Genomic DNA, 23,423 nt, shown 5'->3' on the forward strand with positions numbered 1-23,423 from the left:
TGAACTGTGGTGCTGGAGAAGACTCTTGAGAGTCTCTTGGACTGCAAGGAGATCCAACCAGTCCATCCTAAAGGAGACCAGTCCTGGGTGTTCTTTGGAAGGACTGATGCTGAGGCTGAAACTCCAATACTTTAGCTACCTCATGTGAAGGGTTGACTCATTGGAAAAGACTCTGATGCTGGGAGGGATTGGGGGCAGGAGGAGAAGGGGACGACAGAGGATGAGATGGCTAGATGGCATCACCGACTCGATGCACATGAGTTTGGATGAACTCTGGAAGTTGGTGATGGACAGGGAGGCCTGGTGTGCTGCGATTCCTGGGGTTACAAAGAGTTGGACACAACTGAGTGACTGAACTGAACTGAGACCTTTTTCACTTAGAAGGAAGTATTGATATTTTCTTGGTTTACATATTCCCTGAGTTGAGTTACTGGGTCAAAGCAAATGTATAATTTTATGACTCTTAATAAAAATCTGAGTAATTTTCACAGTGAAATTGTCTTAAAATAGGATAAATTTCAGTGTGTGAGATGCCTGATTTAGGTAGATTTCTGGATCTACCAAGTTAAGAGCAGATATTTATAGCTTTAGGGCTTCCCAGGTGGCGCTAGTGGTAAAGAATCTGCCTGCCAATGCAAGAGATGCAAGAGATACAGATTCGATCCCTGGGTCAGGAAGATCCCCTAGAGTAGGAAGTGGCAGCCCCTCACTCCAGTATTCTTGCCTAGGAAATCCCATGGACAGAGGAGCCTGAGGTCGCAAAGAGTTGTATACGATTGAGCAACTGAGCACATTTATAGCTTTATTTGTAGTAGATGAAGATTTGTGGGATAATTTGTTTCCAACTTCATTAAGATATGATTGACAAAATTTTATATACTTAGGTTGTATAATGTGATTCTTTTTGGGTGTATAATGTGATGATTTAATATATGTAAACATTGTGAAATGCTTTCCATGGTCAAGTTAACACATTGACCATTTCATATAGTTAACACTGTACGTGTGTGTGTTTGTGTGTGTGTGTGGTGTGTGTGTGTGTGGTGTGTGTGTGGAGAACACATAGATCTACTTTTAGCAGATTTCACATGTACTGTAAGGCTTTGGAGTAGTTTGTGGGTGCATTTTTTCTTTGCCTTTTCATCTTATGTCCATTAGAGGGCGCTGGAGAAAAAGCACTAAGGGAAAATTTGGACATCCATGTAAATTATTTTTTGAAATGAAATGATTCTGGACTTTATGAACTTCAAGCAGCTGGCTTAAGATATTTCAGGTTTCTCCTAGAAATCTCATAAAGTCATTAGATTTAGGGGGAAAATACATATATATATATATTTCCAACTGAAGTACAGCATGAAAATCAGCCACCAGTTTTTGATTTTCATTATTATGTGGTCTCAGCAGAGTTCCCATTTGTGTCCCGTGTGTTCCCTTACTATTGGGCACAGTGTACTAAATTCAGTGATGGGTTTCTTACCACCTGGCTCTTCTTTTTTATATTTTTGGGGGATTTTCTTTGGGGGTTAATCCATACATATTCCCAAGCTGCTTTCTGCCCAGTCATCATTCTGCTTCACACTAAACTGCCTTAGTTGTTACTGTAGAGGAAGCAGGATGCTCTAGTCCTGAAGAGCATCAGCTGTAGAACTGGACCACAGCACTCCTACCGGAAGACTGCTTTTTGAGTAATTTTCACTAGTTTTCACGGAGTCACACAATCTCAGCTTGTCTGTCTGGGCACGTTATTTCACTCTCTGTGCTTCAGTGGGAGGTAATAACATTAACTGCTGTATAAAGTTGTTATAAAGATTCAGTAAGTTAATCCATCAAAAGCCTTTATTTTACTGTCTGCCATATAGTATGTCCTTGATAACTAATCGCTATCATTGTGTAAGAAGATATCTTCCAGTGGGATATGTTTAGTCTGACTAGAATACCAGGATGGTTTTCTATCTCCCTCCCTCTGCAGCAGGATGTAAAGCCAAAGAGAATTTGAACGGTGGGAGTGATAACCAAGAACAAGAGAGCCAGAATTTGAAGCATTGCACGTGTGGAGGGAGTAGGTGTTGGGGGAACCTGGCAAGTTAGGGGAGTCTTAGAAGCGTTTGGTATGTTGAGAGTGGAGTTGGGTAGGAATTACAGGGGGCTGAAATAGACAGGGAGGGCAGGGGCAGGGTCCTGGAGGCCCTTTCATGCTCTGCCATAGGTCTGTGGGCTTTGTGCTCAAGGCAGTGGAAAGCAGTGTGATTTGACTGAATAGGATGGGTGGTTTGGAGGTGTGGGGAGAGGGCTCCAGGGTAGGTTCAGCGGGATAGGAGAAATCATAGTACACATTGGATGATCTCATTCAGTCCTCACTCTGACCCTGATGTCTATACCCTTGTCACCCCCACTTTACCATTTTACAGGGTAAGACACAAACTTAGAGAAGTAAATCAATTTGTCTGTAATTAGATGGCTGCCTAGTTAGTGGTGGGGCCAAGCCCAGTCTCCGTCTGTTTGTTTCACTCCCCTTTGCCATCTCTCCGGAGGAGAAGCAGTGACAAACCTAGGCGATGTATTAAAAAGCAGAGACATCTCTTTGTCGACAAAGGTCTATACAGTCAAAGCTATGGTTTTTCCAGTAGTCATGTATGGATGCGAGCTGGACCATATAGAAGGCTGAGCACCAAAGAATGGATGCTTTCAAATTGTGCTACTGGAGAAGACTGGGGAGTCCCTTGGACTTCAGGGAGATCAAACTAGTCAATCCTGAGGGAAATCAACCCTGAACATTCATTGGAAGGGTTGTTGCTGAAGCTGAAGCTCCAGTACTTTGGCCCCCTGATGTGAAGAGCCAGCTTCTTAGAAAAGACCCTGATTCTGGGAAAGACTGAAGGCAAAAGGATAAGGGGATGGTAGAGGATGAGATGGTTGGATGGCATCACTGACTCAATGGACTTGGATTTGAGCAAACTCCAGGAGATGGTGAAGGACAGAGGAGCCTGGCGTGCTGCAGCTGGTGGGGTCGGGAAGAGACACGACTTAGCGACTGAACAATAACAAAACAGAGAAGTAGTAGTTTCCAGGAGGCAGGCTGAGGGGTTTGGCTAAAGAACAAGGAGTCAGGAAGAGCTTGGCAATGCTTAGGTTGTTTCTTTTCTGTTTCTCTCATGTTGTGCTGGTAAATCTAAAGCAGATTGCTACTTGTTTTTTTCCTGCAGTAAATAAATGTTGCTCAAATGCTCCCCACGGTGTGTTCTGGTTAAGCAGACAGTGATATCAGTATCATTAGTTTGGAAATCAATGGTGGATGCTTGGTAATTACTCACCAGAGAAACATTTCAATTTACAAAAAGAGCACAGTGTGTCCAGTTTCGATTATAAGGTCTCTTAGTCCTGCAGTGTAACTGCGTGAAGCCGGTTCTCCTTTCATAATTAGTTTGAAGGCTTTATGTGTTAAATTCACCCTCAAACGTAAGGTAACATCTTTTCAACCCTAAGACCCTGTCTTTAAAACAGCCTGATTCAGCTGTATGGGCTGCATACAGCCAGGAGGACTTAATGATGAGTTCTGGGGTTATTTTCCTAAGTCAGGTTATCCAAAATAGAATTATGAGACCAGAGGAAAGCCATTTTAAAGCTCTTGACACTTCTGGTCAAAGTGCTTTTTGAAATGTTCCAAAAGTGTCCTTAAAATCTAGTGTACACAAAAAGCTTTGAGTCCTATTGGGAATCAGTCATTTAAAAACTCCCCCATGACAGGTGAGTGGTGTATGGGTGATCCCTTTATTATAGGATTAGGAACACTTAGAAGTGGGATGGGATTGCGGAAGGTGGAGTTGCAGTTACACTCGAGGAAGGGTGTTTACTATGAAAGTTGCCTGGTTTAGAATCCAGATCTGCTCTTGTAGCACTGGAAATAACTATCTTGTAGTTCTGAGGCATTTATTCATTTATTCAGCCAGCATTTCCTGAGTATCAATGTTGGCTGTGCTGGCCTGGCTGCAGGCTGATTGTAGGAGAAAATGACCTTTGGAGAATTGGGGATTCTATATCCAGTGTTTTCTGCATGAATTGGTATTGAAGGGAGTCACCGGATGGTAAACAAGGATCAATAAAATAACCAAACAGGGACTTCCCTGACGGTCCATTGGTTAAGACTGTCTTCCATCAAAGCAGATGTGGATTCGATCCCTGGTTGCTGAACTAAAACCCCACAAGTCTGTGGAGCAACTAAGTCCCAATGCAGCCAAATGAGTAAGTAAATGAATGTGAAAAAACCCAGACAGACAGACTTGAACAATTTAATCAATCAGAAAGACGGCCTGCTTGCTGCAGTACACCTGTTCAGCATTTAACCAACTAGATGGAACTTTTATCTTAAAATCTTTAACACATTCCTGTTTGTCCTGTTTTTATCCTAGGCAGTATTGGGGTGGTACTGTGGTTTCTGGGATGAAGATGTGAAGGTGATTTAGGTAATATTGTATAATACCTCTTTTTAAAAAAATAGGATTAGGTCTACTTTTTTGGCTCCCTTTATTATGTCAGATTCATATATCGCTGCCTGTTTGGAAAGAACTTTTCACTTATTCATAGTCATTTTCCCAAGTGCCTAAGAGGTGAACTTTTGGCTTTCCATTTTGCATATCAGGAAATAGACGCTTGGAGAGGGCATGTGTGTGTTTTTAGCTCTAAAAGAAGGTATTTATTTTTGGTTGTGCTGGCTCTTTGTTGCTCTGCATGGGCTTTCTCCACTTGCGGTGCATGGGCTTCTCATTGCAATGGGTTCTCTTGTTGCAGAGCACAGGCTGTAGGGCTCTTGGGCTTCAGGAGTTGCAGCATGTGGGCTCAGGAGTTGTGGCACACAGGCTTAGTTGCCCTGTGCCGTGTGGGATCTTAGTTCCTGGACCAGGGATCGAACCCACATCCTCCGCATTGGCAGGTGGATTCTTAACCACCTGACTGCCAGGGTTGTCCCAGGGTATGTGTTTTCTCTCAAGACAAGTGTGATGGGTTTGAATGTTGGGAAGGTGTGAAAGGTTGGAGACAAGGAGACTTAACTTCGGCTGTTGTAGTTGTTCCTTAGAGGAGACCGTGGCTGTGGGCAGAAGCTGTGGCATGTTGGATGGAGAGGACTCCTAGGCTGGGAATTAAGAGTTTAGAACTTGGTCGCTTGTTCAGTGGGGTTGCAGGAGAGGGAGGCATCCGGATTGACCAGTTCTGGGATCTTCATTTATTTCTGCTCAGCCTATGAAAGGGCTATAAAAAATAAATAAAAATATACAGACCCTGTGTCAGTTGTTTTATTCTGGGCAAACAGGGAAAAAATGTCTGCACCTAGAAGATTAGAATTAGAATTTGAAAGGGGCTCTGCACTTCCTTGGAGAGTGTTATGAACCATTGTATATCTTTTCAGAAAGGAAATTACTGTTGCATAGGGAAGATAGAACTAGCCTGCTGTAGAGGGAAAGAATGATGAGTGTTTGTCCTGAACGTTCAAGACCTTTAATCACAGCTGCTGATTTCTTTCCATGCGGACTATGTGTTCAGATGATTGAATCTGGAGTAGCTGCACTCACGATTTATAATAGATAATTTCTCCAGTGATGGGATGTGGATGGTGTCCCATGGCCATTCTTTAAAGAGTGTGTTCATTATATAGGGGTTAGAAGTTAACATTTAAAACCAGAAGGGTAGACTTCCCTGGTGGTACAGTGGATAGGAATCTGCCTGCCATTGCAGGGGACATGAGTTCAATCCCTGGTCCAGGAAGATTCTGCATACGGTTGGAGGAACTAACCCCGCATCACAACTACTGAAGCCCACATGGTCCAAGGCCCATGCTCTGCAACAAGAGAAGCTACCCCAGCGAGAAATCCAGGCAACCCCCGCGCATCACAGTGAAGAATAGCACCCACTCATTGCAACTAGAGAAAACCTATGTGGAGCAATAAAGACCCAGTACAACCGAAAAAAATAGCTCATAAAACCATAAGGGGTTGTCTGTGGAGCTCTGAGCATGGTGGTCAGAGACCAGTCTCATGCTGGGTCCAGTTCTGGATTTATGTGGCCTTGAGGGGAAGCAGATAAACTGGTGATATTTTACGGTGACGGGCTTTGGAGGCCAGCTATTGCCACCTACTGTCACTTCTGGCATGGAGTAGGGAATTACAGTAACTCACTCTGGAATGACTTCAGAGACATTTAAATACTCTCAAGGTCAAGGTTAGTTCACTTTGCTCCACCATGAGACTTCCTTCTCAAGCTCACATCTTTGCTTTTGGGTCTGAAGTAGTCTTAAAAAAAAGCCAAAGAATTCTTCTGTATTTAAATATTTTAGCAAAATCATAGCTGTACATTTTTTTTAAAGCAAATGCCCGGCATTAAAACTGATTACTTTCCTAATAGATAAGAACAAATGATTGATGTTTGTTTATAAATTTTTTTAGTTCCATCTGGGAAAATGTCTTAGAGAGCTCTAGTAACAGCAGCAAAACTTTTCATTAACTTTGCAGTTTGATTATATTTAGTGAGTTGGAATGCTAACTTTTAGGACGTGTATAAACTCACTGTGGGACTTGGGTGTCTCATTTAGTATATTGGACTACTCTAGCGTGCTTTTTCACTGACTTCCATTTTGGAAACGTCCCTGGAATAATAGAAGATAGAGAGGTTAATTCTGAATTTCATTGGTTAACTTTCTCTTTCTTTAAAAAAAATAACTTTATTTATTTTTGGCTGCGCTGGGTCTTCATTGCGGTGTGAGGGCTTTCTCTAGTTGTGGTGAGCGGGGCGGGGCTGCCCTCTGGTTGCAGTGCGCAGACATCTCATTGTTGTGGCTTCTCTTGTTGCAGAGCCCAGGCTCTAGGGCACGGGGGCTTCAGTAGTTGCAGCACGTGGGCTCAGTAGTTGTGCGGCATGGGCTTAGTTGCCCCGTGGCATGTGGGATCTTCCTGGAGTAGGGATCAAACCCATGTCCCTGAATGGGCAAGCAGATTCTTAACCACTGGACCACGAAGGAAGTCCCGCACTTTCTCTCTTTTTTAATGTTTAATCTTGTTTTACATTTTATGTATAGAGAACTTTGAGCATTCCCTAGAATAGATAGAAGGAGACAGCGAATCCCTATTCCCTTCCTGCCTAGCTTCAAACATGGACCATCTTCCTCCTTTCTATATTAGTTTGACATAGACCTGAGACAGTATGTCATCTGCGAGCTGTTTTCACTTTTAGGTAGAAAGGGGGCATTGCTATGAGTGTCCTCACTGACTCACTGGGGGCTGGACATGGAAAATGGACAGACCCTGAGGGTAGTTTAGGGCTTGGGGGCAGGGTTTCTGCCCAGGTGAGTTATGTCGGATTTCTGTAGCTCTTAGTGAGGTCTGATGAGTGTCTCTTCTAAAGTGTGACACAAGTCTTTGTGTGTTGTCTCACAATTATTGGTTAGCACTTGAACCATCTTCCAAAGAGACGGTGTATACACTTGTATACGTGTATACACGTGTAATGAGCTTTAAAAAGAGGGGAAGAAATCAAGGACTTCTCTGGTGATCCAGTGGTGAAGCATCTGCCTTGCAATGCAGGGAAGGCAGGTTGGATCCCTCATTGCGGAACAAAGATCCCACGTGCTACAGGACAGCTTAAGCCTGTGTGCTGCAGCTGCTGGGCCCCAGGGCCACAACGAGGGAGTCCATGTTGGCACAAAGAAGGATGCCACATGGTGCAATGAAGATCCGCGTGCCACAGCTGACCCAACAGCCAAATAAATAACTATTAAAAATAAGAAAAAAAAGGAATCTCTCTTGTAGCTACTATCTTGCCTCTTTAAACAAAACAAGAAGAGAGGAAGAAATCAATGTAAACAGTGAATGAGGGTCATTGTAATATGATGTCACGGACAGAGACTATAGGACACGCACGATGCAAGGTCCGATGCAGTGATCAGAGTTGGGCTGTGAATTTTCTAGTGGTTGGAGGCAAAAGGAAACCCAGGTTTATATTATCCTTCAGATTTCTATCACCGAAGACAGATTTCCACCATGGAGGTGGAGGTGGTGGAGTAACTTGACTTGTGAGCAGATGGCCATCTGGGCAGCTCAAAGCAATTTTTGGACTTGTTTTGGGGGTTTGCAGGTGTTACAACCAGCAGTAGCCATAATTTAGTGAAGTCCTATGACGTATCAGGCATCATGCCAGGTCATTTCATTTCATTTAATCTTCGACACAGTCCTGCTCCATGGATATTACTTTCCTTCCTTTTCAGGTGAGAAATTGAAATTCAGAGAAATAACTTGTGAAAGTTGGGCAGCTGTCTGTACTCAGATTTTGAACACTGTTTGACATCTAGATAAGTGGATTATCGATTTATGTTTTGCGAATGTGTGTGTTTGACCCTGTAGTCACCTTTTATAGGGGAAAAAATAGGTGTCGGTGTTTCTTTGCCTCACTGTGTGACTGGAAATGTGATCACTTGGGAGAAAACAGGTTTGTGAGGAGCACTTTTATCCTTGCCACGTGTGGATGACTGTCGTGCTCTTATTTCCCTCGCACATGACCAATGCTGGGCTTCCTTCATTTCTTTTTAATACAGAGAGAAAAGGAGCTGCAGGAAGGGGAAACGAGTGTGATCAGGAGCACAGTGAAGAGTGAAGCCAGTGAAAGAAGAGCTATGATCACTCCTGCTCTCCGAGAAGCTCTTACTAAACAAGGTGAAAGTCCTCAGGAACTGTTACAGTGCTACACCCTTAGGCGTTCTGAATGCATGCACACCAAGTCTCTTCAGTCGTGTCCGACTCTTTGTGACCCCATGGGCTGTGGCCCGCCAGGCTGGGATTCTCCAGGCAAGAATGCTGGAGTGGCTTGCCATTTCCTCCTCCAGGGGATCTTCCCACCCCAGGGATCAAACCCACAGCTTCTGCACTGCAGGCGGATTCTTTACCGCTGAGCCAGCGGGAAGCCCTCAAGTGTTCTGACTTATCACTTAAAAAAGGAAGCAAAATAGGGATTGCCAAGAGGAAAAAAGATAAGTCTGGCTACGGTTGGCTCAGCTGTGTGTGGCTGTGGCAATTGTAGCTGTTTAAGGAGGCACGGTCTTGTTTCTGTGGATCACTTTTGTGTAGGCCGCTTGGACCAGCAAGCTTCCTCTTTGCTTGGTTTATTGGGTTGGTACTTGACCATCAGTGAGGCTCAGGTATGCAGTCACTGGCTTCTTTACATATCATTGTCTATTAAAAAAATTATTAAATGCAAAAAAGACCATATGATGTTAGGCTGGGTTAATTAGAAATGTTTTATGTAGAAGTATATCTGGATTTCTGGGGTCCTACTTTATTAAGTCGTGTCCGACTCTTAGTGACCCCATGGACTGCAGCCTACCAGGCTCCTCCGTCCATGGGATTTTCCAGGCAAGAGTATTGGAGTGGGGTGCCATTTCCGTCTCCAGGGGATCTTCCCGACCCAGGGATCGAACCCAGGTCTCCCGCATTTTAGGCAGACGTTTTACTGTCTGAGCCACCAGGGAAGTACCATTAAAAAAAATCATTAAATGCAAAAAAGACCGTATGATGTTAGGTTGGGTTAATTAGAAATGTTTTATGTAGAAGTATATCTGGATTTCTGTGGTCCTACCTTATTAAGAAGGCTGCAGTTGAATGAATGAATAATCCTGGTTTGCTTGTAGAAGGAAGAATAGTAAATTGGGGGTGAGTAGACCCACTTCCTTGCCTCCCTCTCTCCCTCCTTCTATAATTATTGAGATCCTTTTATGTGACAGATCTGGTTGTACAGAGGAACTTAAGATACTTGAAGTTATCTCCTTCAAGGGACTCTGGACCTATTAGAGGAGACAGACAAGAATATACAGATTTTATGCATAGAAATATATATGCTTTTTCTTTTTGTAATTTTTAAGTTTTATTTTTAATGTGGACCATTTTTAAAGTCTTCATTGAATTTGTTACAATATTGTTTCTGTTTTATGTTTTGGTTTTGTTGGCCACAAGGCATGTGGGATCTTAGCTTCCTGACCAGGGATCCAACCCACACCCCCTGCATGAGAAAGTGAAGCCTTAAACCCCTGGACCACCAGGGAAGTCCCTGTGTCTTTTAATTAGAGTAAATGAAAGTGATTTTTATAATAGGTTTAAATCTGGCATCTTGCTGTTTGTTTTCTACTTGTCTCGTGGATTCTTTGATTTCCTTTCTCTTGTTGAACTATCTTCTTTTAGATTTTTTTTTTTAATGATCCTCTTTTATATCCTTTGTTGGCTTATTAACTGTAGCTTTGTTTAGTTCCTTAGTGGTTTCTTGAGGTTTTGTACTATCCGGTATACCAGTATATCGTCACATGGTGTTATACCACTTTATGTAAAGTAGAACAACCTTCAATACTTCTGTTTCCTCCCCGCAAACCTCTATGCAGTCGTTTTCATACGTTTTACTTTTACATATGTTTTAAGCCCTGTAGTAGATTGTTATTCTTTTGATTCAAACAGCCAGTTATCTATTACAGATTTAAGTAATTAGGAAGAAATCTTACATGTTGACTCATGTAGTTGCCCCACTTGGTACTTTGCATTCCTCTGTGCAGATCCGTATTCTGTCTTACGGCCTTTTCTTTCTGCCTGGAGGATTCCTTTTAGCATTTTTTGTAGTGTGGGCTTGCTGGTGATGGATTATTTCACCTTTTGTATATCAGAAAAAGGCTTTCTTTTGCCTTCATTTTTGAAGGATTTTTTTGTTATTTAATTTTTGAAGGATTTTTTTGTTATTTAATTTTTGAAGGATATTTATTGATGTGTCTAGAACTGAGAAAGTTTCACAGTCGTGTCCAATTCTTTGTGACTCCATGCACTGCAGCCTGCTGGGCTTCTCAGAGTGTCCATGGGATTTCCCAGGCAAGAACACTGGGGTGGTTGCCATGGCCTCCTCCAGGGGATCTTCCCAACCCTAAAAATTACAGGTTGGCAGTTTTCTTCTTTTTTGCGGTTGACGGGTGTTGTTCCACTGTCTAGTGGCTCACGTTGCTTCTCACGAGGCCTCTTTAGTCATCTTTTGCTTCTTCCTTTCAAATGTAATGTTTTTTACCCCCGGCTAATTTTAAGATTTTCTTCTAACTACTGATTTTGAGTGATTTTAATTATGTCTCAATGTAGCTTTCTTTATGTTTCTTTACTTGAGATTTGGTGAGGTTCTCACTTCTGTGGATATGTTGTTTTAATTGAATTTGGACAAATTTTGGCCATTGTTTCTTCAAGTATTTTTCCGCTACTCTGTCCCCTTTGCTCTTCTCTGGGGACTCCAATAAATAGGCCTCTTGAATTTGACCCACAGCTCACAGATGTGCTTTTCATACTTTAAAATTATTTTGTCTGTCCTGCTTTACATTATTGGATAGTTTCTATTGCTGTCTTCAAGTTTAACTCAGTAATCTTTTCTTCTCTAATGCTGAATCTCCCATTACTTCTGTCCAGTGTGTGTTCCAACTCAGAGGTAGATTTCATCTCTAGAAGGTCAGTTTAGGTCTTTTTCTACCTTCCATGTCTCCACTTCACTTTTGGAGCCTGTGGAATACAATTTTAACCGTTTCATTGTCCTTACCTGCTAACATCTCTGTCATGTCTGGGTCCGTTTTTGTTACTGGAGTATTTTCCTCATTACTGGTCATGTTTTCCTAGTTTTTTTGCATGCTTGGTAATCTTTGGATGTTATTGTTGTTCGCTTGCTAAGTCGTTTTTAACTCTGTGACCCCATGGACTACAATATGCCAGGCCTCTCTGTCCCTCACTATCTCCTGGAGTTCACTCAAGTTCATGTCCATTGAATCAGTGATGCCATCTAACCATCACATCCACTGCTGCCCTCTTCTTCTTTTGCCTTCAGTCTTTCCCAGCATCAGGGTCTTTTCTAATGAGCCTGGTATCTGATTGGCTATCAGGCCTAATTTTACCTTTTGGAGTACTGGATATTTTTGTATTCCTGAAAACATTTTTGAGATTTATTCTGGGGCAAAGATAAATTACTTGGAAACAGCTTGAGCCTTTTAATCTTGCTTTTATGATTTGTTAGATGAGACTAGAGCTAATTTTTTTCCCCACCATTGAGGCAGAACCCTTCTGTGTACTCTGTGTGGTGCCTTGGGAATCTTGAGGTTATTTGTCTGCCTGGTAGGAACAGTTCCTACCAGTTCCCAGCCGGCTGTGAGTACCAGGCATACCTTTAATCTTTTCAGATGGTTCTTTCCTATTGTTGGGTAGCTTTTCTCTCACATGTGCACTAAGCAGTATAGGAATCCTCTGCAGAGTTCAGTCTCTGTGTAGCCCTTGTCTCTGCTGAACTCGATCCTGCAAACTTTAGCCACAGGGTTTCTCTAGACTCTACTTCTGTGTTCTCAGCTCAGAGAGAATGCTGAGCTCTACTTAGGTTCTCCCTCCCTGCTGCATAGCTTGGAAACTTCCAAGGCAATAAGCTTGGATAATGGTAAGGCTCAACCTTGTTTGTTTCCCATCTCTGTTGGATCATCGTCCTTTGTTGCCAGATGTTTCATGTCTTGAAAACTGTCATTTCATATATTTTGTCCAGTTTTGGTATTTCAAGTGGGGATTAAACCCTCTGTTACTCCATCTTGGGAAGAAGAAAAATCCTGCACTTGGATTCTTAGCAACTGCATAGTGTGAATTGTGGTCAACTAAGGTCGTTCGGAGAAGGCAATGGCACCCCACTCTAGTGTTCTTGCCTGGAAAGGAGCCTGGAAGGCTGCCATCTGTGGGGTTGCACAGAGTCAGATGTGACTGACGTGACTTAGCAGCAGCAGCAAGGTCGTTCCATCCTGTGCTGTACAGTCTTTACCTACCTAAATGCAGATTTTTGTAGAACCCTGTGTATCTTGGGAGTTCAGTTCAGTCACTCAGTCGTGTCTGACTCTTTGCGACCCCATGAACTGCAGCACGCTAGGCCTCCCTGTCCATCACCAACTCCTGGAGTCCACCCAAACCCATGTCCATTGAGTCAGTGATGCCATCCAACCATCTCATCCTTTGTCGTCCCCTTTTCCTGCCCTCAATCTTTCCCAGCATCAGGGTCTTTTCAAATGAGTCAGCTCTTTGCATCAGATGGCCAAAGTATTGGAGTTTCACCTTTAGCATCAGTCCTTCCAAAGAATACCCAGGGCTGATCTCCTTTAGAATGGACTGGTTGGATCTCCTTGCACTCCAAGGGACTCTCAAGAGTCTTCCAACACCACTGTTCAAAAGCATCAATTCTTCGGCGCTCAGCTTCCTTCACAGTCCAACTCTCACATCCATACATGACCACTGGAAAAACCATAGCCTTGACTAGATGGACCTTTGTTGACAAAGTAATGCCTCTGCTTTTGAATATGCTGTCTAGGTTGGTCATAACTTTCCTTCCAAGGAGTAAGCGTCTGTTAATTTCATGGCTGCAGTCACCATCTGCAGTGATTTTGGAGCCCAGAAAAATAAAGTCAGCTATTGTTTCCATTGTTTCCCCATCTATTTGCCATGAAGTGATGGGACCAGATGCCATGATCTTAGTTTTCTGAATGTTGAGCTTTAAGCCAACTTTTTCACTAGAAAGATGTAAAAAACTAGTAGAGTGTGATTTCTATGATAGTGCTGTGAGCAACATATAATGTAGGAGTCCAAAAAAGCTAGAATTTTCTCCGGGAATCTATAAAATGTTTATTCTGTATCTGAGATTAGCTATTCATTTGGACTTGGTTCCATCTTCAAGTAGATAAGCAGTTCTTTGTTTATATGCAAGATGTTTACACAAATGTGGAAGAGGATAAAAGACAAAGCCTCATAATATTGCCACTAGAGACTTGTAATCCAAATTGACTTTGTTCCATTAATCATCACACTGTGAACATGGGTGTTTAACCAGCCACTGATCTACTTACGCCATCATCCAGGCTGTATTTCTCCATTTACCTCATTTGTCTGCAAGTCAAGGGTCTTTTTGTGCAAGCGACTCATGGTAATTGTAGTTTATTACTTGAAGCCTCATGAGAAACTTTACTAAATGCTTTCTGAAATCAGTATGTTCTACTTGTTTGCTCCACCAGTGTGTTAAAATAAGGAAATGTGATTGCTTTGGCATAGCTTTTCCATGCTTTTCAAGTCTCATGTGGCTCAAAAAATTTAAAAGCCAGGTTGTGGAGGGTGCTGAGAATTCATGTCAGGTTCCTAGAATTTTATTTTCCCACTTTTGAGGACAATATTTCTTTCTTTTAATCTCTTGCCCACCTGATTATTTATTTTTGAAGATTATTGATGACAGTTCCCCAGTCGTTTTTTGTACAGAAATGTATGGTTACCTGCTTTTGCTGTTTGTTGCAGTCTATGGTGCTTTTTTATCTCTATAAATGTTCCTTGGGTCCTTGTAAAGCATGTGTATCTTGTAGTTGTTGAGTGCAGTCTCTCTCTCTGTGCCCTTGATCAAGTTTACTTTGTTGCTTCAGATCTTAGGGCTCCACTGAGTTTTGATCTGTGAGATCTGTTAGATACTGAGAGATCTTAAAATGACTTCCTGTGATTTTGGATTGGCTTATTGTTTCTTGATGTATTTTGAGCCTGTGTTATTAGATGCATACATATTTTAAATTGTTGTACCATCCTGGTCAATTAAACCTTAGTGCCCTTGGGATTGTTGTCTGTTATTATTTAAATGAAGAAAAATGATTTTGCTACAGTTTTATAATCGCTTTTATAATATATGCATATATAAAATAACTTTTTGATATAAGGCTTTGAATAATTTCAAGTTTGTGCTCCCTGTTTTTTTCATTCAGGTTATCAGTTGATTGGGAGCCACTCTGGGGTGAAGCTTTGCAGATGGACAAAGGTATTTGTTTTTGTTCAAATATTATTTCTGTTTTAGACAACTTTTCTATGACTGTTATATGCAATGCATTTTACCATTTTAAAGGGTTAATTTGCATTTAATAAAGTGTAATGATTTTGAATGAATTAGTTACATGAGTTTAGCATATGTTGATGGATGTAAAAAATTCTTATCAAACACCTGAATTAAGCTGTAGACTATTTTCCTCACCCCTACAAGTTTACGTATGACTGTCTCTGGGCAGCAGCCTTGCCCTGACAGCCACACAACAGTTGTTCTCTTTGGCCTCACTGTAGTTTAGTTTTGCTTGTTGTAGAATTTCACATGAATAAGATCGTATAATGTGTAGCTTTTTTAATGGCTTCTTAAATTCAACATCAGGTTTCTCAGATTCATCCACATATAACGTGTATCAGCTGATTCCCTTTTGTTGCTGAATGCTGTGCAGTAGTATAGGCATGGTGCTCAGGGAAGCCTCCGTGGCTCAGCGGTAAAGAATCTGCCTGCAGGCAGGAGATGCAGGAAGAGGTGAGTTCGATCCCTGGGTTGGGAAGATCCTCTGGCATAGGAAATGGCAGCCCACTTCAGTTTTCTTGCAGGGAAAAATCCCAGGGGCTGAGGAACCTGGACATGACTGAGCGACTATACACACACATTCAGTATTAGGAACATACCACTGTTTAAAATCTGTTGATAGTTGTTTGGGTTGTTCTCAGATTTTAGCTATTAAGAATAAAATGACTGTGAATGTGTGTGTACAGTGCTTTTTTTGGTGTGAAGATATGTTTGATTTCATCTGGGTGTATACCTAGGAGTGGAATTGCTAAGTCATAGGGCAGGTACAGTCCATGGGGTCACGAAGAGTCGGACACTACTGAGCTACTTCACTTTCACTTTTCACTTGCATGCACTGGAGAAGGCAATGGCAACCCACTCCTGTGTTCTTGCCTGGAGAATCCCAGGGACGGGGGAGCCTGGGGGCTGCCGTCTATGGGGTCACACAGAGTCGGACACGACTGAAGCGACTTAGCAGCAGCAGCAGCAGCAGCAGCAGCAGCAGCAGCAGGGCAGGTATATATTTAACTTTATAAGAAACTCCCAGTCTGTTTGCAGTGTGGTTGTACTATTTTATATTTGCATCAGCAATTTAAGAAAGTTGCTATATTCTCTCACCATCATGTGGGGTTATAAATCTTTTTTTGATTGTGAAGTGGTACCATTTTGGTTTTAATTTACATTTTGAAGATAACTACTGATGATGGGGAGCACCTTTTCATGACATATTGGCCTTTCATAGTTATGCTGCCTCTGTTCAGATATTTTACGCAAACTTAATAGTTTGTATTATTAATTTGTAGGAGTTCTTTATATATTGTGGATAGGAGAGTTTTGCCTGATGCACACTCTTGTTTTCTCTTAGTCTGTGGCTTCCTCTTTCATTTCCCTAATGGTGTCCTTTGAAGTTTTTAATGTGAATAAAATCTAATTTATCCTTTTTTTTCTCTTTTGGTTAGTACTTTTCATATGTTAAGAAGTCTTTGTCAACTTGAAGGTCACAAAGATAGTTTATGTTTTCTTCTGGAAGCTTCATATATAGTTTTAACCTTTATGTTTAGGTCTTGAATTAATTTATATGAATGGTGTGAGGCAAGGATCAAGATTGTTCCTTTCCACCACCTGTCACCTACATGGATATTCTGATGTTTTTGCACTATTTGTTAAGAAGGGATTTTCCTTTCACCATTGAATTACTTTTAAGCCTTTGTAGAAAGGTCAGTCAGCTGTATATAGGAAGGCCTGTTTCTGGACTACTCTTATTCTGTTGCATTGATGTGTTTGTCCTTAAACCAATACCACAATTGGCTTGATTACTGTGGTTTTGTAATAAGTTTTAAATCATGCAGTATAAGTTCTCTGTCTTGGTCTTTAATTTTCAAGATTGTTTCTTCTCTTCCGGGTCTTTTGTATTTCCATATACACTTTAGGATCAGTCTATGAATTTCTATTGTATGTATTTATTTATGTATCTATTCTGTTTTCTTACGTTCTGTGTTTGTCTGTTTGTCATCTTTGTACCTCAGGGCCAATTGCATAATTTCTTACTTTCCGTATTTTTAAAAAAATATTTTATTATTATTGTTTATTATTTTTGGCTGCACTGGGTCTTTGTTGCCACGCATGGGTTTCTCTAGTTGCAGTGAGCAGGGGCTACTTCCTCTGTAGTTGTGGTGGACGGGCTTCTCATCGCGTGTCTCCTCTTGTTGTGGAGCATCGGCTTTTGGGCACACTGCCTCAGCAGTTGCGGCATACGGGCTTAGTCGCCCTGGACCATATGGGATCTTCCTGGACTAGGGATTAGATCTGTTTCCCCTGCATTGGCAGGTGGATTCTCAACCACTGGACCACCAGGGACGTCCTTATTTTCTGTATCCTTGATGCTCTGGCAGGCTCATAGAGACTGCCCCTCCCAGGGCTAATTCCTGAAGATTAACAACAGCTTGCCTTGAGCATACCTTTCATCTGTGATTCTAAATCTGTAGCCTTCAGCTCCCTCCTTATCTGACTCTCTCACACACCAAGCCAATATCTTCCCTTCCCTAAATCATGCCAGGGCCTGATACAGAAAGCTGGAGATAGCCTTGTAGTCCAGAGCCCACTGGAATAATTCATATCAGCCAGTCCGGCATCATTTACCCTGCTCTGCTTTCCTCTCCTAAGGAGAATCCAGTAAGGGCTGTGGCCCAGGCTTCTCCCCTCACTTCTCTCTGCCTCCTGAACAAACCCTGTGTGGCATGGTGTGCACCTTTCTCTCGGAATATGTAAGTGATATCTTCCTTCAGTAGCATTGGCCTGTGTCGGCACTCAGTCACCCTTGTGAATTAATTCCCATGGATACAAATAAGATAGCATTAAAATGATTGTATTTTCTAATGAAAATGCAGTGATGTACAATATTATGTTAGTTTCAGGCATATGACATAAGTTGACATTTGCATACGTTATGAAAGGCTCACCACAATAAGTCTAGTAACCATCTGTCCCCATACACAGTTGTTACACTATTGTTGATGATATTCCTTCTCTTGTATATTATATCCCTGTGATTTGTTTATTATAAAACTGGAGGTTTGAACCTCTTAATTCCTTCACCTATTTTGTCCACCCTCTCTCCCCTCCCTTCTCTCCCTTCTGACCATGACCAGTTCTCTGTATCTAAGTCTGTTTTCATTTGATTTGTTTGTTTTGTTTTATAGATTGCACATATGAGGTAAGGTCATGTGGTGTTTATTTCTCTGACTGACTTACCATAGTAGCCTCAAGGTCCATCCATATTGCTGCAAATGTCAAGATTTCATTCTTTTTCTGGCTGAGTAATATTACTCTGTGTGTGTGTGTCTATATATATGTCTATCCATATCACAGTTTCTGTATCCATTCCTCTATCAATAGACACTAAGTTTACATCTGTATCTTGGCTCTCGTAAATAATGCTGCATTGAACATTGGAGTACATGTATCTTTTCTGATTACTGTTCTTGTTTTCTTTGGGTAAATATTCAGTAGTAAAATTGCTGGGTCATATAGAAGTTCTATTTTTGATTTTTTGAGGAACCTCCATAACTGCTTTCCATAGTGGCTGCACCCATTTACAGTCACACCAGCCATGCGTGAGGGTTCCCTTTTCTCCACATCCTCACCAGCACTTATTATTTGTTGCCTTTTTGATGATAGTGATTCTGAAAGGTGTTAAGTGGCGTCTCATTGTGGTTTTGATTTGCATTTCCTTGAAAATTAGTGATACTGAGCATCTTGTCATGTGTCTGCTGGCTGCCTGCATTTCCTCTCTGGAAGAATGTCTATTCAGGTTGCCTGCCCATTCTTTAATTGGGTTGTTTGATTTTGCTGCTATTAAGTAGTGTGTATTTTTATATATTTTGGATGTCAACCCCTTATTGGATATATTGTTTGCAAATATCTTGTCCCATTTAGTAGGCTGCTTTTTTGGTTGTTGAGAGTTTCCTTCACTGTGTAAAAGCTTTTTGGTTCAATATAGTCCCATTTATTTATTTTTGCTTTTGTTTCCCTTGCCTTAGGAGACATATCCAAAAAACATTGCTAAAACTGATGTTGAAGAGTGTGCTGCCCAAGTTTTCCTCTAGGAGTTTTATAGTTTCAGGCCTTACATTTAAGTCTTTGATCCATTTTGAGTTTATTTTTGTATATGGTGTGAGGAAATAGTTCATTTTGATTCTTTTGCGTGTAGCTGTCCAGGATTCCCAACATCCTTTACTGAAGAGGCTGTCTTTTCCCTATCGTGTATTCTTGCCTCGTTGATCATACAAGTGTAGATTTATTTCTGAGTTCTCGTTTCTATTCCTTTGATCTATGTGGGTGGATTGGAAATAGAAATGGTAGTAAGAGTAGTTAAAGGAACTGAGATGGGCCTCTGGTGACACTTTCAGAGTAAGATTTAAAGATGACAGGCAGTCCTCAAATAAGTAAGTTCAATTTCAAATAATTATTGCAAGATAGATTTCTCATCACTGTGCTGTAAAAATTAGCAATACCTAAAATGACCACAATAACTTCTGAAACAACTTTGATTTGTGAGAATCCTGTATTTCATGTCTTAATCTTTCATATGTTAACTTAATATTTGGTTTCAAGTCTACCGAAAGCATCTCAAATCTCTTCTGTATTGTTTTTATAGGTGACACCTACACATATAACATGGGATGCATGTATTGTGTTAGTGACTTGAATACTAGAAGCAGCATTATTCTCTGTGGTGTGGGTTTTCAAAATGGTGAAATTTCTTACAAAAGTTTCGCACCAAAGAAAGTCTTTTCTGTCCTCATTTTCCATAGTAGCTACATTCCTGGAAAATTCAGTGTATGGTAGAGTGTTCAGAAAATACTTTATCTGTAAAATGAAGTTGGAATCTAAGCATGGATGATTATAATCAGGTTTTTCACAAGTATGGAGGTGTCGTGAGTCATTTGAAAGGAAGTGGCTAATAAGACCCTTCGTGTGTGTGGGAGGGTAGGGTAGGTGGGGAGGGCTATCTTAAACATTACAGGAGATGTGAAATCTTGCCCCTCCCCTCACTTATTGCCAGTAGTGCTTCCCAACCATTTTGATAACAATAGTATTTCAGGGAGTTTCCAGAATACCCCCAGATAGTGTGGATCCCATTGAGAACCTCTGCCCCAATCCATTTTCATTGCCATCCTTGAATTTCAGGTTTTCTTCCTGAACATTGCAGCTAGGTTTTTTTCCCCTCTACTTCTGACCTCCAGTGAATCCCCTCCGCTACCTGCTCAATTTATCTGACATTAGCCAGGTTAATCTCTGAAGTTCAGTTCTCATTTAGCCATTCTGTTCTCTGAAGCCTAATGGTAGCTCTTCATTACTTCTTATTCAACATATCAATTGGGACGTGTAATAGACATCTTAAACTTAATGTGTCAGAAACAGAATTCCTGATTTCCTCTCCTAAATCTGTTCTCAGTCTTCACTCCAGCGATTTGTGACAACACTGTCCTTTCAGTTCCTCAGGCCAGAACCCTGGGAGTCATTTCTGTTCTTCTGTTGTTTTTCTGTTTGTTTGCTTTTGTACCCTCCCACATCTATTCCGTGAGCACATCTTTTCAAACTATATCCAGAGTATAACTACTTCTCAGCGTTTATACGGCTGTGCCTGGATCCAAGTCACTGTCATATGCTCCTTTTGATATTGTAAGTGATCTCCTAAGTGCTGCTCCTGGTTCCACTCAGTCATCTCCACTGCTGTTCTTGTGCAGCAGCTGGATGCCTCAGTTCATGTAACTCTTTTACCCAAAACTCCCAGGGGTTCTCATCTCTCTCAGAACCAAACCGTGAGTCCTTACAGAGGCCTCCAAGGATCTGATCTTCCGTGCTTCATCTCACCTTACTAGCCTTCTTGCTGTTCCCTGAATAGACTGAACTCAGACTCCTCCCTGGCTTTCTGGTCTCTTGTCTGCTCACTGAGATCTCTGCTCAGTGAGCCTCTATCAGAGAGGCTCTCCTTTGACCACCTTTTTAAAATAACAGCCTTCCCCTGGTCCCCTGACACCGCTTGCAATTTCTCCATAGCACTTTCTCCATAGCACTGTTATCAATGAACAAATTAGGTCTTGCTTATGAACTGTCTCCTGTTTCCCTTCTCATCTCCTCCCAAGCTAAGAGTCTTCATTTTTCTTTCCAGTACTGAAAACAGAGCCTAGCATGTAGTAATTACTTAGTAAACATTTGTCAGATGACAGAATTATATAAAACCCCGAACCCGAGGAAGACCCTCTCTAGAATAGTTCTGATCTACTTGTTCAGCTTTGTTTTCTGTTTTAACCTTCATGCATCCTGTGCTGCCTCTCTTCCCCGCTCTGATCTCCACCTGGCTGAATCCTCCCCATCTGTCCCAGTCAGGAAAACAGAAACCACCCTGGGTATTTTCACAAGAACAGATTTAATAAAGTAAATTAACTGAATGCTTACAAAGCCATTGAAAGGCCTGGGGTAATGAAGGTCAGAGAGAACTGCTCCTTGCTTGGAGAAAGTCGAGAAGTGCTGGGCTCGCAGGACGCTGCTGGAAGTGACCTGAAACGCTGGCAACATTAAAGCAAATGTGTCCCAGGAGCTCGCTTGAAGCTGCTTCGGACTCAGTGTTTGTTGTACGCCCTTGTGTCTGCCAGCTGCTGCCAGTGAAGAATAACAATTTTTCCTTTCTCGTCATCTAAGTCTTGGCATAAGTGCCTCTCACTGGTGGAGTCTAAGTCAGAACCCCTCAGACAGGGGAATCTGAGAAATATGGTATTGGGGCTTCTTAGTCCCTACTTCTAAGGGGAGGCACAGGACTCAGTATTAATAGCACTGTCTACCTCTTTAAATGCTCAGCATCTGTACACACCCTTCTACACTTTCAAACCATAATAAAAACAAGACATTTGCTTCTCCCTAAACTGCTGTAATTATTACTCATGCAAGGGAGGATGTGTTCATTCTCCCCCTTCACTCTCTTTTGAGATCCTCTGCCTAGGGATGACATTATAAGGTTGACCTCCACTGACCTGTCTTATATAAAATAGTTGGAGGGGAGGAAAGATAGTTATGTATATGCAAGCAAGAAAGACAGTATGTGTATTTGTAAGTGCTCATATTTGTACTTGGTCACCTGGTCATGGTTGGTATTGCTAACTTCCTTCCTCCATGAGGCAGGCCGCATTTCCTTTATGTATCACTACCTCAGTATGATGCTTCTTTGCAAAGGTGAGTGATTCTGTCAGTGAGGAGTCTGAGCCACTAACGGCTCCTCCTGTAATCTCAACTTCTCCGACTGTAAAGGAGAATATTAAGGGCTTCCCAGGTGGCTTGGGGTAAAGAATCCACCTACAGTGCAGGGGACACAGGATACATGAGATTGATCCCTGGGTTGGGAAGAACCCCTGGAGGAGGAAATGGCAACCTGTTCCAGTATTCTTGCCTGAAAAATCCCATAGACAGAGGAGCTTGGTGGGCTCCAATCCATGGGATCACAAAGAGTGAGACATGACTGAGAACACATACACAAAAAGATGTCTTGGAGGTCCCCTTGGGTTCCTGAGAAAATTTTTGTTTCTGTGACATGAGGAGCTCAAAGGAACCAGGGGCTAGTATTAACTGTCAAGAACTGTCTCCTCTTTCAGCCTCCTTACAAGCCAACATATTCACCTGGTAGAGTTTCATAGATGCTGGTGGAGGACCCAGGACTCCCAGGTCAAAGACAAAGGAACAGCAGGCAGATTGAGATCCATGACCAGGTGGGGAGACAGATTCCTGATGCTTCCTGCTCCTCTATCCTTGCTAAGTCCTCCTCCTGTTTGTACTTTTTTTTTTTTTTAACAGTTTGCTTAACCAGTTTAGAATTTATTTTGCTCTGTAGTATGGAATAAATCTCTAAATCAGGGGTTAGCAAACCTTTTCTTAAAGGACCCGATGGTGACTTTTTAAGGTTTGTGGGTCATATGATCTTGTGGCAGCTTTTCAACTATGCCATTGTGGCCCCAAAGCAACCATAGATATAAGTAAACAAATGTGGGTGACAGTATTCCAGTAAAACCTTACCTACAGAGACAGGCAGTAGCCTGACTTCGGCCCATGGGCTGCAGTATATTGAACACTGCACTGAACTCTTCATCCCCTGTCAAAAATGGAAGACTGAGATTTTACCCAGACTCTGTGTTTACTAAGCCTTAATGTAGCAACAGAAGCCCTCTCAGTTAGGTTTGTTCTTCCCTTGTATGCAATAAGAGTCCCTCTAACAGATTCCAGTGAGCCCAGAACCACTCGCAAAGGGGATCAAATGGGAGCCCCCCTAATAATAAGCAGCTGGGACAAATGCTCTTCTTCCCTGTTGGACCATGAATTACCCCCTCCTGGTAAGAGATTTCAGATGGTCAAGTAAAAATGGAAAGAGAGAGACCCTCTCCTTACCACCTTACTCCTGCAGTAATCGACCTGTCCTGTGACATGTTCTCTGTGCCTGCTGGGCCCAAGATTCCTTTCTTTCACTGAGAGAT

General features: G+C 41.9%; 1 protein-coding gene across 4 annotated transcripts in view; it reads left to right on the top strand.

Moving 5' to 3' along the window:
* LOC138429655 (S-adenosyl-L-methionine-dependent tRNA 4-demethylwyosine synthase TYW1) overlaps positions 1-23,423 on the top strand; it is a 143,080-nt gene that overhangs the window by 12,885 nt on the left and 106,772 nt on the right. For all 4 annotated transcript variants that reach the window (XM_069571406.1, XM_069571405.1, XM_069571408.1 and 1 more), the window contains exons 8-9: positions 8,576-8,693; positions 14,795-14,847. In XM_069571406.1, coding sequence (XP_069427507.1) covers positions 8,576-8,693; positions 14,795-14,847 — 171 coding nt within the window. The remainder of the gene's footprint in view (positions 1-8,575; positions 8,694-14,794; positions 14,848-23,423) is intronic.

Source organism: Ovis canadensis, chromosome 24 (assembly GCF_042477335.2).
Source record: "Ovis canadensis isolate MfBH-ARS-UI-01 breed Bighorn chromosome 24, ARS-UI_OviCan_v2, whole genome shotgun sequence".
NCBI lineage: Eukaryota > Metazoa > Chordata > Mammalia > Artiodactyla > Bovidae > Ovis > Ovis canadensis.